Raw genomic sequence first — 17896 nt, 5'->3', positions numbered from 1 at the left:
GACACAGGTGAGGGGGCGATGCGGGGCAGCGGGGGTCCGTACGGGGCGACGGGGGGATGCGGTAGAAGCCCATTGGCTTCTATGGGGCATCGCCAGATTTTTCTGGCGATGCCCCCTGCCGCGTTAACTTGGCGGGGAATGCTTACAGCATCCCAAAATGCGGTAAAAACCCAGATAACGGGGTTTTTACCGCATTTCTTGCTTAGAGAATCTCCCCCTTACAGATAAATATTTTTTCCATGTGTTTAGAAGAGCTAAGTATCCTCAAAGCTCTGAAACACAAAAGCACATAAACCAAAAGCTGTGGAAGGGTTATGGGGTGTACACACAGTGCGATTTTATCGATAGATAGCAAGTTAGTGCAAATCGCACAGTGTTTATGGATTTGTACACACTGTGCAATATGGACTCTGAGTGGTTATTCCTCATCGACCATATCGCACAGTGTACCATTTTTTTTTCAGCAACTGACTGACAAGTCAGTACCGAAAAGTCAAAAATCGTAAAAGCATGTTCCTGCGACCATTAAGAACTGGCTGCGGGAGCACGTTCCTTTTGATTTATCACCCTGTACACACAAAAAAACGTGATATGGTCACTCAGCGACCATTTAGCCAGCGATTCTGGTTAATATTGCCCCATGTGTACAGGGCTTAAGCCGCATCCAATCCCGATGCATGGCCCCACAGTGTAGGAATCATAAGTAGAAATAGACTGTGCAGCACAAACTATTTTTACTATCTCGTAACGAGGGACATGCGGCACAATGCAGCACAAACTATTTTTACTATCTCGTAACGAGGGACATGTGGCACAATGCATCATCTCCTCCTATCGATATCGGCGGCCGCATAATCGCACTGTGTGTACACAGCATCACAGTCACACTAACATGAATGTCTTGATAAAACAAACAAATGCTATTTAGGGTGAAGTTCCAAAACGTATACACTATCATAGAATGTTACTTGCCTAGTTTCCAGCATTCCACCTGATCTGACAGGTCCCCTAATGCCATTGCGTTGTTGATTAACTTGACCAGTAAGGTGGCTTGGAAAGAGAAGAGAAAGCATTGACAATGTCAGATGACCTATCTCACTCCAATATATGGAACAACGGCTTCCACAGTATAACAGTAGAGGAATTTCCAATCTCTTACTTCATCGCTCTGTGTGAAAGCACACAATTAGACACTTTGACAATGCAATCATTAATACCAGTGCCGGATTAAGCACAGGGCGACAGGGGCGGTCGCCCTGGGGGTCCCACACATCAGGGGCCCCCACAGAAGGCACTTCTGTGGCAGTGGCAGGTGGGTGGCAGGCAGTGCAGGGTAGGCAGGGGGTCCCTGTGGCAGCTGGGCACTGCGGTCAGCGGCTGGGTCCCTGCATCGGATGGGAAGTCAGTGGCGGGGTTCCTGTGGCAGGTGGGAAGTCAGCAGCGGGGTCCCAGTGGCAGAGGGGAACAAGTAGCGCTACTAGTTCCCATTCGCCACTGACTGCCTAACCGCCACAGGGACCCGTTGCCTCTCCAGCATTGTACGGACCGGCTGCGACGCTGCCCGGATCCTCGCTGCCGAGGTACCCGGGGGGGGGGGGGGGGGATATTTTTTTGTCCAAGGATATAATTGAGAAACAACCAAATCTTGATGACTGCACAAAAGTTAAACTTGTCAAATTTTATTTGGGAATAATAAAATGCAGTATCTTTCACTGACTATAGAACAAAATCAGACCATGATGTATCTAATTCATAGCTAATCTTCTGTTTTATAGATTCACCCAGTTTAGAATCATTTTAGGAGATTTTGACTATGATGCCATTGACAATGCCAACAGAATTCTGGGACCTATTTATTTTGTTACCTATGTTTTCTTTGTCTTCTTCGTGTTGTTGGTAAGTTTGTGGTATCCATACACAATGTGATGACCAAATGCATAGCATTGATCCCTACAGCCTCCAACTGTGACCTACTAATAGCATATGCATGTTCGTGGTCTAAGCATCTTTTATTCATAGATCATATTTTATTGTTATATTTTTGTTATAGAAATACTTCCTCCAGTTTTCACTTATATCAACAATTGTATGTGATGGCCAAAATACTGGGGCCAATCGAAAGTGATAGAGGTTCATTTCAAATGTGTTTTTATTAAAATTGTGAGACTAATTATAGCAGATAATGAGATCAGTTATTATAGCAGAAATGGTGGCTTCACCTTATACAACTACAAGTAACCCACTCACTCAATACAATTTGTAATGGCCAGTTAAAAAAACTAATCAGAGATGTGCCAGAGATAGTGACATGCCAAAGACCCCAGCTTCCCAAATAGTGAACTTGCCCATTCTGTTCCCTTCTAAAAAAAGTTGTGAGAAAAGCGTTGTCCATTATGATGGTGCACCAAATTTAGTTAAAAATTAACCTTTAATGAGAATCAAATAAAAACTGCAATATTTTTAAGAATAAACATACAACATTATGGCTCTGATGAAGCTAATCTGCGAAGCGCGTGCTGGCTAACAGGTGCACAGGCAGAGCGGCACACTGGCACTTTTGTTATTTTTCATATATTGTGATTTACTGATTGTGTAATCTACTTACCCGATGATCCTGCAGCCCTTTTAAGGGTAGTGGCAAATCATTGCGTGTATTGGTATCCCCCCTCCTTGCACTACCGCCTCAGACTGCAGATCACCTTGCGCGATACCCCATCACGAATCATTGACGAGCAGCTGAAGCTCGCAGATGAGCTCGCTACGGGAGACCCTGAGCAACAGTCATATCACCGATCAGGCACCGCTACACTAACACACCCCAGTGAGGGAGAAACATATTACTTATGATTGATTAGGCTGTATAGATACTCCCAAATGTGGTTATATATAATTTCTAAAGATTGACTCAGTATATTACCTTACTGTTAGGAGAATCCAATTACAGGTGGCTCCTTCCATTTAACTTTACAGTGCAGTGAACACACTGTTAAGTGTGACGAGGAGTGTAAATATACCACACACGGGGATAATTATATTGGTTCCCGATATCTTGTTATCACATCAGTAATCAAACACAACCAAGACAGCATTATTCAGTAAATTCCAGTACGCTGACTGCCTGCCACCTTTTTTTTTTTAACACACTTGTATTGTGAATATCACCGTTATATTTTGTATGTTTATTCTTAAAAAATTTGCAGTTTTTATTTGATTCTCATTAAAGGTTAATTTTTAACTCATTTTGGTGCACCATCATAAAGGAGAATGCTTTTCTCACAACTTGTTCTGTATTTTGCTTTATCCATTGGTTGCACACCTCCTAGGCAATATATTACAATTTATGAACCATTTGGGGGTCCTCCATAACATGTATTAGTCCTGTGCGACCGCCATTCCTCTCCCCTGTTCTCATTAGTCTTCATTCTAGCAGCCTGCTCCTTGAAAAATTCTTGCAGTGTCTCTTTCCTGCCTGGGGTGTCACTCTCTGCTGTGATGTTTCTACAACAGTCTGGTTTGTATCTCAACATTGAGATACAAACCAGACTGTTCTTGAAGCACCACAGCAGACAGCGACACCCCAGGCAGGAAGGAGGAACTACAAGGATTTTACAAGGAGCAGGGTGGTAGAATGAAAACTATGTTTAAGATCAATTTGTGTCTTTTCTAAAATTTTTACAAATATTTTCCTCCTTAGAACATGTTTTTGGCCATCATTAATGACACATATTCGGAAGTGAAAGAAGAGCTTTCACACCAGAAGAATGAGCTCCAGTTTTCTGACATCTTAAAGCAGGTATGGGAACCAAATATTAGTTTCAGGTTTTTTACTACTTCTTTTTTTCAAGTTGATCTTGCCACATGCAGCTGGCCGATGCTTTAAGTCTATGCATGGTCCCGATTGTTACTGCACGGAAACGTAGAACAATTTTGCATGCAGCGAGTGTGGATTTCTGTGTTTTTTCCCAGTGGCATCACTAGCCACTGGGAAAGGGATGACACGATAGTGCCTGCTTCTGTACAGTGGCAGGAGCCTGGTGCTGCAGTGTGATACTCTCCTGCAGCACTGGGCTCCTGTCGCACATGAAAAGCAAGCACAGAATAAGCCCCTTGCGTCAAATTTGTAATTACATTTTAAACTGTGACTATTTTCCATTTGAATACATTACCGGCAGTTGGCCCTTTTTGGGACCTTCAATCAGTCAAGTACTAAGAAGGTGATTAATTAAGATTTATTTTATTTCCAGGGTTACAGGAAGACATTAATGAAGCTGAAACTGAAGAAAGAGCGCATTTCAGATGTACAGAAAGCGCTGCAGAATGGCTCCAAGGAAATGGCATTTGAAGAATTCAAAAATAATCTAAAAGAGTGAGTGGTAGGGGTTTTGGCACATATTACATTGGATCTATAATATTAGACCTCCTTTATTAGGTCTAATAAAACTAGTTTTCATACTGGAACTTTGCTGCAGAGATGTGCCGTTTCCTGTCGCCTGTTGGAGCTGGGAACCCTGCTCGGTATGATTATTGGCAAAGGCACGCAGCCTCTATGAGAGAGAGAGAGAGAAAGAGAAAGAGAGAGAGAGAGAGAGAAAGAGAGATAGATAGATAGAAAGAGAGACGGACACTCACCAGTGCTAGTCATCAAAAAATAATTTTAATGGTTAAAAATCTCCAATACAAGTCCATCAACGATTTAGGTAGTACAGCAATAGACAACGCACAGATTACATAGCTTTCTGTTATGTCTGTGTGACTATTGCTGTACTAGCCGAATCCTAAGTAGGTACAACACAGTGTTGGTGCAGGCATTAGGGATAATAACCTCCATGAGTTGTGTATTCCAACCAAACAAGGTTCCAGGTGAGGCAGCCATCTTAGGCGCACAGCGTAGGATTACCCTGGGTGGAATATGTTACCCCTATAATAAATTACACAAAATTAAGTCATTTCAGTGTAGAATAGGGTCCCATTAGGACAGTCAGGTCCATGTATTTCTCATTCCATCCAAAAGTGTACCAGATGAGGCAGACATGTTGGGCACACTACGAAGGTCACACTGTGGGAGGGGAGCCATATAATGACCCAATTCAGATAAGGGAAAGCAGATGCTTGTGTAGTAGTATGATATACACGTGATTTCTATAGTGATTTTTTATTTTGTTTGTCTAGGACATGTCTCAAAAAATGATTTACCTGCTGTGTTACAGGATGGGGCATGATGACCATGAGATTACAGATGCCTTTTCTAGATTTGACCAGGATGGTAACCGGATCCTAGATGAAGAAGAACAGAAGAAAATGAGAAGTATCCTGGAGGAAAGAAGGGTATATTATCAACAGGAATTTGATAAGATAGATATTTGTATCTTCTGAAGAGCTGCTAACAGTTCACGTTTTCCAGACCTGGTGCATAGGTATAGTCCTAACTGACACATTCTACAGATCCACAGGTGGTCTGGAAAACGACTGTTGGTTGCTCTCAGGGAGTTATCTACCTCTGAATTAAGCTTCTGTGGGTCGGAACTAGGGGTTTGCAACCAGTGCTGCCACCCATAGCACAAGGCCACTGGTGGCAACTGTTTTCAGCTTATATTGAATAGGAATGGTACCCTACGGATTGGAGAGTCATGTGGCATGTCCTTAGAATGTGCATTAGCTAAGCTTTCTACTTCCTTCTATGATGTTGTGACATGACATGTGCTGGGAGCAGGGAGAGCCCATGCCACAGAAGTAACAGGCTATGGCATTGCATGTTAAACTTCCCAGCTGAATGAAACATAGCCAAAAAAGTATACATTAATGCAGCGGTTCCCAGACTTTCTTGAATCACGGTGCCCCCTACAGCAGGCATGTCCAACGTTGGCCCTCCAGATGTTTTGAAACTACACATCCCAGCATGCTTTGCAATAGTTTTAGCATTCTGTAATAGCAAAACTGTGGCAAAGCATGCTGGGATGTGTAGTTTCAAAACATCTGGAGGGCCAACGTTGGACATGCCTGCCCTACAGTATCAAAACCAAGTTTTATTTTGAGAAATTCAGCAAATATGTATAAATTAAGTATATTGTACTTACCGGTCATCCTTAGGTTCAGCTATGTGGGTGTCAAAAGGGTTAGGCTTCTGTGTGTCCGCATATTTTATGATGGTCAGCCACCAACATTGGTTTTGCCTATCACATAGAATAGAAATAAATACTTTTATATGGTCCTGGATCACCATCCTGTGACACCCCTGCAAGGACTTTGTGGCAACCAGTTTGATAACCACTAATTACAGTGTATGTATCCCCATTCTAATGTAGGATGTGATTCTTATCTCCTCAGTTGTGCCTCGCGCACTTACCTGTGGGGCCTAGTCGTACCATTGTTGTAAAATACCAATATAAAGATGTTTGTTACAGCTGGCTCTGAATGCGGAGATTGAGAATTTGGGAAGGTCATATGGGAGCAAGGATTTGGACGAAGTGGTGAACTTATCAGATATGAAGAACAACCTTTCCACTAAGCCCAACTGGGTCTCACATGAGGAGTTTACAGTGTATGTGATTTATTCATCAAAATGATCCCTAATTAAAGTATGAAATTGCCAATATACTTGATAATGAGGTTAGGTACGATGTGTCAATAATTCCAATATCATTAAGAGAGTATGGTCAATGTCAACGTAACCAAACCCTCCTGCCACAGCCTAACCTTATGTAGATATTGTTATTGTCAAACTGGGTTTTCAACAGGTGCAAAACAATATATTTCTAGATTTCACACCTTAATACTGACCAAGAGGGTGAGACTTAATTAGCAACAGGACTTACTGTGTAGCAGTGCCCAGCGCTATTTAATTGTTGCCCCCAGATTTGCTCGCTTCCTTCTGAGACTCAAACAGAAATCCGCAATAAGTAGGGCTTTTAGCACATCAAGCGCTTTAACTCGTAGCTCTGGGCACGTACATGAATTATATGTGTTAACTGAGCTGTGGGCTTACTAAGCAAGAAAATGGACTTGTAATTGAATAGCTCCAGGCATTATAGTCTGCGGCTACAAGACCACAGTAAGTTCCACAGCTAAGTGAACAATGCACATCTGCCCCACCTGCACCTGGTTTTGCTCATTTTCCAAACAAATTTGTACTGCGATCAGATCTGAATACAGGCCAATGTGTGGAGAGGTAGAATCCAAGGTACTGAGCAATAAGAACCGAGGGGCTAATAATTCATTGGATCACTAGTGTGAGAATTTGCAGTGGATTGTGATACAAAAAGCAAACGCCAAGACAGAAAGAGAAAAAACCCCTTGTTAAGTTGTGAGAGAATTGTGGAGGGATCTCTGGTCACCATCCATTGGCAAATTCATACCCAATTCCTGGACCATCAAAGAGTTTTTACCATCTGTGCAATTGTGAGTAGGTCTGAGGCTTCCACTAATCTGCGACTGAGCAGGCTGGTAGTGGTCATCGATGTCACAGACCCTCCCCAAACACACCTTTGCACACAAACTTCAGGTTTCCACCTCCAAACACTGGCTTCCTGTCAGTCAAGCTCTGGCCACATTGCATTTACTAATTCATACACATTTGCAGCTGCTTTTCCCTTCACGTATGCGCGATGTGTATAGTACACATGTGCAGTTGTTTGATAGTTGCTGGATTTGCAGATGCTCTAAGCCAGTGGTTCCCAACCCTGGTCCTCAAGTACCCCCAACAGTGCACATTTTCCAGGTCTCCACACAGAATCACAGGTGACATAATTAGCTCCACCTGTGGATCTTTTAAAATGTGTCTAAATAATGAGTGCACCTGCCGGGTGACCTGGAAAACGTGCACTGTTGGGGGTACTTGAGGACCAGGGTTGGGAACCACTGCTCTAAGCGATCCATACTGAAGTGACATACACACCAACACAATTAGCAATCATTTTTGGGGGAAATCTTATTAATTATCGCTATTTACTGCAAAACAAAAATTACTTTTGTTGTAACCTCTGCTTTAAGATATCCCACATGAACATTTTGCTGCTGGCTATTTGGCATTACCCACGTGCAGTGTAGTATGTAGGTTTCTAAGTGGCCCTAGCAAAGCAATGGGGTTGGCACCCCCCACCCCTCCCCCCTCCATAGTTGCCTACCTTCCTGCATTCTGCAGGAGACTCCCTGAAATAGCAGCAATCTCCCTCATTAGTCTAGCAATCTCCCTCATTTCACCTAGCCCACATTACACTGTTACATTTTTGGAGAGAAAGGAATGAGAGACAGATACATTTACATTGAGACGTCAGCACCATTTACTAGCACTTTACCAAGTATAGTAGCTCTTACTAACTGCTTTGGGGGCTCATCTACATTTGGATATGTCATTTTAAAAGATTCCTCTCATACAGTATGTAGCAGTACACATCCATATTCACAATCTCTCCATATATGGAAATAGACACACCCTTTGGGTGGAGCATGGCACGCCCCCTCAATGGGGTGCTTCGCAAAATTCTATTACCAACTATAATCTCCCTGAAACTAGTTTTCAAAAGTAGGCACGTATGCTCCCCACCCGATTTAAAATACTGTGTTTGTAACACTGCCGCTATTGACTCTATAGCCTATATAGACTATGAACAGTGATCAGCATTTGTCCAACCACTGCTTGTGTTCCAGATTTCTGAGAAGACTGCAGCAACTGGAAATGTCTATTAGTGGAATAATGCTAAAAGTAGAAACCGTGGAGATAAAATTGGAAACAATCGAAACAAACAAGATGAAGCAAACAAACCTTGTGGACAATCTCCCAAACAACATTGCAAAGGTGAGCCATACTAATGTTCTCCTATGGTGAGCAGGTCCTGTGCAGTGTAACATTAGGGGATCAGTCTCAGCTACCCACTTACAGCACAATATGAAGGGTTCTAAGCTTTAGGGGGAAATTTACCAAGAGTAGTTAAGGGTTAGCAGGTTTTTAAATAGTAAAATCATTCTAGTTCTCCGACGAATTACACATTTTGAAGCAAAGGTTTATTTTTCACAGTATGCTAAGAAGGATGCGGTTTCTAATGCACATTTTAGGTTCACACCTTGCCAAAAACAACTAATCATAAACTGACTGGGCAGTTCTATGGAAAAAAGGGGGATTTAAACCAGAAGGCACAGAGCTTTTCTGGCCATTGTGTCAGTGTACACATCCCGAGCGTCCCAAAGCTCTCTCATGCTGGGTAAGTGTGTGACCTAGTTGGAGGAAATGCGTATAGCGATAGTTAGGAATACAATTAAAAACGGAATGACAGCAGAAGATATTACTTTACTTAGGATACATTCACAGGTTCTGGTGTTGCTGTCCATGGTGCGCTATCATAGACTGTACTAGCAACACAGGGAAGTGAATACAGAACTTGTAAAGAGAGTCCTCTCTGTGGCGCAGCACTGATCTAATGGCATTGCAGTGTTCTAGTTCTTTACAAACTCTGGATGAGAGTTTATGCTCTGTATGTAAATAGGCATAATAAGTCATCATGACAAACAGGTAACATAATGACTTTCAGCTGCAAGTAAGCACAGTGCCAGTTAGCACTGCAATACTGGCAAATATAATGTACGGTTGTATAAAACCTACCTGTATTACAGCTGAAGATGATTCCATAATATGGGGCAGGGGTGGCCAAACCTGTCCTCAAGATCTACCAACAATTCATGTTTCTCAGGAAACCTGCAGATCTATAGTGGGAATGAATGCAGCAGGTTTGAAAAAGTGACAGTTAGTAATGGTTACAGCTGTGCATCAGCTATGTGGGCTGGAAAACGTGGACCATTGGTAGATCTCGAGGACAGTTTTGCAAGCCCTGATATGGGGTAATCTGCATGGGGCTCATTTGTAATTAGTTCCTGATCGGTTTGGCTTTTATCTAACAGCACATCATATGATTATTAGTGATTACAATTCCTGGATAAATCCAATCTGACTGCATGAAATAAGAAAATGAGATTTAAAAGAAAAAGGAACAATACTTATTGAAACAAGAGGCTTTACCCTATAGCTGCTTCTTTCCCAATATGCGTGCAATGCAACTGGATCAAAGTTCCGCCACACATCCTGCACTTATCTGACCATCAGTAGCTTGTGTACCTGTACGAGTAGTGAGATAATGCCGGTAATGTTGCAGTGAGACATTCGGGAACGGCAAATCACAGACGAGTCATTACTTCAGTCACCCCCTATAAAAGGTCTCTCTTGTTTGTTTCACAGCACGGATTGCATTTGATTACTTTTACAGTGCTAAAATAAACCGGTCATTTTAAGCCTAGGGAATATACAATATGCAGCTTCAGAGATTTAAAAAGTATATCAGAGTTTATTTAAATATTAATGTTTCACAATAAATGCATTTAAAACATAGAGCTCCCAAACTTGGGCCTCAAGGCATCCTAACAATACAGATTTTAAGGAAATCCATGCTTGAGCACTAGGGGACATAGGGCCTAATTCAGAGTTGATTGTTCATCTGCAAATTTGTTGATGACTGCACGTAGTTAGCGCCACCCAGAATTCTGCAATCCACTCTCCTGTTGCACATCCATACGCAAATCACTCCCCATCGAAGGATTTTCTCTGTGCTAAAGTAAGTCTGACCCTTCCACAAACTCATGGGCGAGCCTGCGTTTTCCCACACTCCCAGAAAATAGGTGTCCACCCACAGTCTTCCTGTCCATCAAATTGCGATGAGATATTTTCTCTATTTGTCACTATTTTGGCTCACACGTGCACACACTGGGGCAGATGTTTTAAGCCTGGTGAAGAGATAAAGTGCTAGGTGATAACGCACCAGTTAATCAGCTGTGTTTGAAATATGACAGCTGGGAGTTGATTGGCTGGTGCATTATCTCCTTCCATTTAACTCCAGTGTATCTGTTTGCCAGGCATATTACATCTGCCCCTATAATCCATAAGTACGCATACGCAGTTGCTCAATTATAGATAGGATTGCGAACTCGCACAATAGTAATCAGGTCTGAATAACCCACGTAATTAGTACCTGGTTACATTTTATTTAAACAACGGTGCTCAACCATGTGAGATCCTTAAATCCTGGACTCTTTGGATGCCTAAGAAACTGCTTTCAGAAATTATACAACTATACAATGTTTTTACTAAAGGTTATTTTATTGGAAATGAATTGCCATGCTAACACACTGAAACAGGTTACGTGGAACTAGCATAAGATCCTTAGTTTTCATTAAATCTGTGCAATTTTAATAAATAAGCGCATTTTACGTTTACTTTACATACATGGCTTTGTTTTTTGAAAGGAAAAGCAGTTGAGCCAGGAAGAAATACGCCAACGCAACTTGGGCCAGCTGGTGAAAGAGGAGAAGGAGAACTGGGACTCAGAGTATAAACCCAGAAACATCATGGAGCAGTCCTACAGAAACAGCAACGCATTCTATCCACATATGACCGGCTCACAGAACTCCTTAAACTTCACTTAGAGTGAAGTCATTTGTATTGTGGTTGTGTGTTTATTACAATCCTGTTGCTTCTTAATTAGTAATAGGCAAAAGGGGGAAGTTTATACCTAACTTATGTACAGTAACTCTGTTTAATGTTGCAGTTAAATATAATGCTACCTGGAATCACTGAGACTGGCCTGTTTAAAAATGTATCAAACTTTAAAATGACTCGTCAGGGGCAATAGAACTACTGTACACAATGATCTCTACTGATCAACAAAGGGTAAATCAGAATAAAGATTACCGCACCATTATTTATTTTGTAAAACATTGAGACAAATAGCGCCAATACATACTGGATTTATGTAAAATTACAGTATAAAAAAAACCCACACATTTATAGCGCCAACATGTCCTGTAGCAACGTACACAGTTTTAGACAGGTATGCAGAAGTGTGATTATATGGGCAGAAGCTAGCCTGAGCATAGAAATGCCTTCTATATACGATCTCATTATTTCCATCCATCTGCGCAAATTGGATCAAGTCTGAGTGTTGGGGGGCAGTCGGGCCATCCACCGGTTCCCGGGGCTCCAGGGGTAGCGTTCCTAGCATGGATCCTCGGCATCCAGGATGGAAGCATCGGGGACGTTGCTAGGCAACGCCACAAACTTCCGTCTTCTGGATGGCGGCAGGAACGCAGACTGGGGATGCTGGCTGACAACAGAGAAGGGTGTTGTCCAGCGTCTCCGGTCTGCTCCGGCCTATCAGTGTACTTCCTACCTGCTTCTGGCTTATTTTGGTTATACCACCTGTACCAGATAAGTTACAAGTTATCCTTTATTTATTGATCTTTAGTTTTTGAATGATCTTTATGCATTGTTGCTTTTCTTGCATAGGAGGCTTGGTTCTGTGGTGTTACCCTTCTGCCTCGCAGCATTCCTTTTGTGGGGTATTTGGAATTCATTGGTATTAGCTTGTGCTTTGTTGCACACCTGGTATAATAGGAACTTGTATCCAACGGAAGACTGTGTGGCATTGTTGCACCCCTGGAATAGTAGGCACTTTTATCCTAGGTAGGACCTTGTGCATTGTTGCCTCCGTGGGTCCACTCCCACATATAGGGGGTGGTGTGTGGTCAAACCCTTTCAAACACTCTTCTTGCGGGGTCCAGCCTCTGCAAGCATCCTTGTGCCTAATTAAGACCTGGCAGCACTGGGGTGGGGGCAGACTTAATTTGCCCCCACAAACAGGGCGGTTAGAAGTGAAGCTTTAGTTTGCAGGAGGCAAGTAGGAATGCTGGGCAGCAGCAACCGGGTCTCTACACCCGCTCTCCTAAAATGGAGCGCCTCTGAACATGGGCAAGCTTAGATACTCTCCAGTGATATCGCAACTGCTAATTAATGCAGTCAGAGAATTCTGTATAAACAGCCATGACATGCCTAGGTTTGCCTGACCAATCCTCTTTATCAGATCCAAATACTATCTTGTCACTCACAGTAAGATTACCACTAATAGGGGTCACAATTGCAGTTCACTTGATGAAGGTGCACACTGCCACTCAGAAATGTGTTAAGAAAATATTGAGTGTTTTGCATATAAAAGCCATTTTACTTACCTGAATTAGGTAAAAAAAATGCTTTGGTAGCATCGTGCCCACATCCACACTGTGTAATCTGGGTTACAATAGCGCAATGTATCCATACAGCACATGGCATACCTTTGACTAAAAACCCAGTTTGTTGTATCAATGTCTCCTATTGTAAAGTGTAACTGAATATGCTGCACTATATAAGAAACTTAATAAATGTTACTGCATGCCTCCATTCACAGCATCATCCCATCTGATCAGATGGGAAGGTGCACTGAACATTGGACTTGCATGCTCAATCAAGTGTTACATACTGTACTATTGCACTGCCTACCATATATCGTTTGGATCAGTGTTGGAACGATAGATGATGATCCCTTAGTGTGTACCCAGTGCCTGTATTGATCAGCTCTGTACGAGTTAAAGAAAGGAGGGTTAGTATAGTATCTTTAGTGCACTTCTGTGAATGTACAAATGTTAGTACACATAGGAGATTATTCTGGTTGACCCATAAAGCTGTGAAATTTGCAGCTTTGCGGGTCATATAAACACTGCTTACACAACTGTCCACCCCTCACACAAAGATTCCTGCACTTTTGCAAAGCAAAGTTTAGCATACACATATATTCATAACCATGCGTACAGGGCAAAATCAGTTGATGTTCATCCAACCATAGAACGATTTCTACAGCGCTTGCAGATCTGTGGGTTCCTGTCCCTGTAAGAGGGCGGGCAGCTGACATCGGACATCAGCCACCCATTCACCGGGCAAATTTAAATGTGAACTTTGGGCATTCCCAAGGGCACGACCACAGGCCACTGCCCCCCACTAGCACTGCTGTGTGCGAGCAGCCAGCGAATAATATGCCGTGGCCAATTGCACAATATGGCTGCACATGCGCATAAATGGTTTATGCGCAGTCACTCAATATCACTCCCCTGTGTGAATGCGCAGGGGACCGATCAAACAAGAATAACGTCCATTGAGCTGACCGGCGTATTTAGATTGCACATAAATATTTTCTAAACCGATGCTGTGACTGTGTTTGCAGTAGCCCATATGAATACTAGCAGTGTAGGTTTTCCAGAACTCCACACAAAATCACAAGTGGAAAAACTAGCACAACCTACAAGAACATAACTTCCATACTCCATGCTGGGGCACAATTCATTTTCTCAAGGAGTCCATGTGGTAAATTTACCTTTAAAAATGAAGAGGTGATGTTGCACATAGCAGCCAATCAGAATATGTCTAATATTTCTCTACTGCCTCCTACAAAATGAGACATAATCAGATTGGTTGCCATGGGCAACATCACCTCTTTTTAGCAGCTTTAGTAAATGTACCCCTATGAAAGAGATGACACGGTGCGATGTGCAGTCACAACCGCAATACACCAAAAGAAAAATGGTACAGTGCGCACTAGCACCTTACAGGAGCAGTTATCAGGCACGGGGCACAGGGAAAACCAGCATCGTCTCCTGACTTACCTCCACTACCTTTATCTGGGTCATACCATGTGACTCACATTACATTTCATGTTAATTTTTAGAAGTTTAAAATGTGCCACAAACAGAAATGAATCTGAAATGAAACATGAAGAATATGACAATATATGGGGTAGACAGTCAATGTTTAGAAGCAGAAAAAAAAATGTACACATATAAAAATGTATAATGCGTGACTCGTGTTACAATACAATGGACATCGCAACAGAGGGGACTTGTATATTTATTTAAATGTGCTCTCCTATTTTTATAAATGTAATTATTATACTATACACTTATGAGACTCTAAACTTATGATTGACAAGCAAACCAAATTTTTTTTGACATGTTACATACAAATGTGATATTACATTTGTCCCCAGTCATGGGGCTGTGATACAAATTACAGATAACTGAAACCTAAAGAATCTGTGTGAATTAATCAGAGTACGCGTGTTTATCTTCCAGGTTAACTGAGAACAGGTATAAAATATTTAGTCTGGAGATGGCCATTTCCAGTTGTCAGCTTGTTCCATCCTGCTCACGCTAAACTACATCTTCTGACGTCACTGTGACAGTTACATTACATTTAGCAGTAGCATTTTGCAGCATACATATACTAAAGTGTATTTTCTTGATATTTATTATATTTCCTGGATGACCCATCTTCTTTCATAAAATGCCCATGTCTACTGCAACTATGTCCCCATATAGAGAATAAGGATATTGGTTAGTATCCATTTCTCCTCTAACAGAGGCTCATATGAAGCACTATATGTGCAGAAGTCTTTGGTGCCATTTTGGCTAAATAGTATATAAAATATAAAACTGCAGCAGAACAATTGACCTGCCTAGATTGATGTAGTTAGGTCTTTGCTGTAGACATATGGATTTCACATTTGACTTTAAAAAAAAAAAGACGCCCATACACCACGACGATTGGTCTGACCATGAAGTCGGATGCAATTTCCCTTAACTCCCCCTGGACCTTTCCAGGAGTAATTCCATCAGATTTTGTACTTTGGTGTCTTTTTTTTGCATAAGATAGATCTCATGTGAATGATCAAGCCAAGATATATCTGATGGGCTGGGATAGGGGACCTGGAAACGCCAGTCAAACTTCCTGCAATATATCGCATGAACAAAAATCACTCCATTTTCCATGCGATTCCGGAAAATCAATGGTGCAGTACAAGCGATCTAGGGCTCCTATCCAAGACTCACGGGACCGTGCATCGGATGGAAAACCACATACAATTTGTCACTTTACAAACGATATATCAGCCCGAAAGTTTATAATCGAATGAAATTGTGCAAAAATCGTTGTAGTTTGTGTGGCCCTTAAAGCAAACCTGTGTGGCTCTCCATCTGTTGTGAAACGAAAGGTCCCAGAATGGCCTGCGAAAGTTTTGCTAAAACCGCAGCTGGGCATACTGTGCTGTGTAGTTTCCCAACAGCTGGAGAGTCACAGGTCGACTCTAAAGTGAAGTACACAGAATTACAGTAGAATACTTATGTTTAGTCCACAGCTACAATTATATATATATATATATATATAATGTTCTGGATCCCCTGTACTGAGCCCAGTGACAGGGGAAAAAACGGCACTCACGGATTTAGAAAAGGTATTTATAGTAACGTGATCAATTTACAGCATTATCAACGTTTCAAGGCAGGTTGCCTTTTCGTCAGGATGCGCTGTGTGGAAAGTGCCAAAGGTGCGGTGAATACGCACCTTTGGCACTTTCCACACAGCGCATCCTGACGAAAAGGCAACCTGCCTTGAAACGTTGATAATGCTGTAAATTGATCACGTTACTATAAATACCTTTTCTAAATCCGTGAGTGCCGTTTTTTCCCCTGTCACTGGGCTCAGTACAGGGGATCCAGAACATTGTATCCATGAACTTAAGGGCACCGCGGTACTTGTGAACTATTGTCCGGAGTGCCGAACATACCAGGAGACATATATATATATATATATATATACATATATATATATATATATATATATATACATATATATACATATATATATATATATATGTGTCTAGTGTCTGCGGGTCACCAAAACACTGCCATCTGTTGGCAGCAAGTGAAACTACATCTATTTCTTTCGCTCACAGAAGCAATTATGTACAATGAGCTGCCTTACTAGCTTTCGAAGCATTTGCTTTGAGCGGGCTTACTAGTATACCTATGTTTATACTAAAGACTAGGTGGGCAAAATTCTGTTTCTATGTATGCCAATTACCATCACCGAACATAGACAAATTTTGTCAAAATCACCACTTTCTTTTGGAAAAGCTTGTATCATTAACAATCAATTTCTTTTCAAATAAAGCCAAGACACAAACTGCAAAAACCCTACATATTTTATTCTTATCAAAATTCTAATTAAGAAATCTTATAAATAGCAAAAAAATATTTACATTCATATTAAAGCTGAATTTTGCTGACATCGCGGAGAATTTTCTGCATAAACAGTAGTATATAACAAAGCTCCCTGGGATACATCACATTATAACATTATCACATTATCACATTATCACATAGATCAGTCATAAGCTGTGTACACACGGGGGCGATAGGGGCTGAAATTGCTGGGAATATGGTCGCTAGCGACCATATTGCCAGTGATGGTAGGGTGCCCCGGCAATAAACAGTTTTCAGCCCCATTGTAGTAGCTTGCTCCTGCGACCAGCTGATTACCTCTGTGGCTCCCCCAGCAGAGGTTCCTTCTCATCAGCGTCCATCTCTGGTCGCTGATGAAAAGGAGACAGAGCAATATATCTCCCCCGTGTGTACGGGGCTATAGACTACCCTCTATGTGTAAGCAGCATTATCATCAGGAGCTGTGTAGTGATTTGGAATACAGATTTTTTCCATCAGTGCATGAAGGGGAAGAACCTGCAACAGCTTATCAGTACGAGACCTTATAATCATCACTTGAAGTAGGAGTTGTGTAAATGCTCAAGTAACTGTATGAAAGCAACCAATACATAAGGAGCCATGAATAGTTGGTGTGTGCAGGCATGTCCAGATCCCCGATCCTCATCCACACCTGTGGCTGGTGTCACATTAGCACAATTCGTCTCCAGGAATGTAAAGTGAAATGGATAACAACCTCCATCCACTATACTCCTATAGGGAAATGTTCATGAGCTCCTGGGGGAAGATTGAAAATGTTCTTGTGTTAAGGAACAAAACGTTAAAATGACTGATCATACCATGGGTTCCCCTTCACTTCACTTCTAGAGTAAAATAAAACCAATACTGCTACCATCATTGCCACATAACAATGCTCTGCGCAAGAAACAATGGGCCTGATTCAGACCTGCATATATTCAGAGCCTAGCAAGCATTTAACTCCACCCTGGTGAACACAATGGTT

The 17896-nt window shown here is 41.9% G+C and overlaps 2 protein-coding genes across 4 annotated transcripts in view; one reads left to right on the top strand and one right to left on the bottom strand.

Annotated features, from left to right (window-relative positions):
• The window catches only part of PKD2L1 (polycystin 2 like 1, transient receptor potential cation channel), a 71456-nt gene extending 56607 nt beyond the window's left edge, over positions 1–14849 (top strand). For all 3 annotated transcript variants that reach the window (XM_083148971.1, XM_083148972.1, XM_083148970.1), the window contains 7 exons: positions 1776–1896; positions 3695–3793; positions 4245–4366; positions 5208–5325; positions 6402–6538; positions 8644–8791; positions 11284–14849. In XM_083148971.1, coding sequence (XP_083005097.1) covers positions 1776–1896; positions 3695–3793; positions 4245–4366; positions 5208–5325; positions 6402–6538; positions 8644–8791; positions 11284–11463 — 925 coding nt within the window. In that variant the 3' untranslated portion in view covers positions 11464–14849. The remainder of the gene's footprint in view (positions 1–1775; positions 1897–3694; positions 3794–4244; positions 4367–5207; positions 5326–6401; positions 6539–8643; positions 8792–11283) is intronic.
• A 2025-nt stretch (positions 14850–16874) lies between these two features.
• The window catches only part of DNA2 (DNA replication helicase/nuclease 2), a 35122-nt gene continuing 34100 nt past the window's right edge, over positions 16875–17896 (bottom strand). Inside the window, exon 21 of the mRNA XM_083148969.1 lies at positions 16875–17690. Coding sequence (XP_083005095.1) covers positions 17639–17690 — 52 coding nt within the window. The 3' untranslated portion in view covers positions 16875–17638. The remainder of the gene's footprint in view (positions 17691–17896) is intronic.

The sequence above is a fragment of the Crinia signifera genome, chromosome 6 (genome assembly GCF_055691185.1).
Source record: "Crinia signifera chromosome 6, ASM5569118v1, whole genome shotgun sequence".
Lineage (NCBI taxonomy): Eukaryota > Metazoa > Chordata > Amphibia > Anura > Myobatrachidae > Crinia > Crinia signifera.
This window is presented reverse-complemented; position numbering and strand designations above follow the sequence as displayed.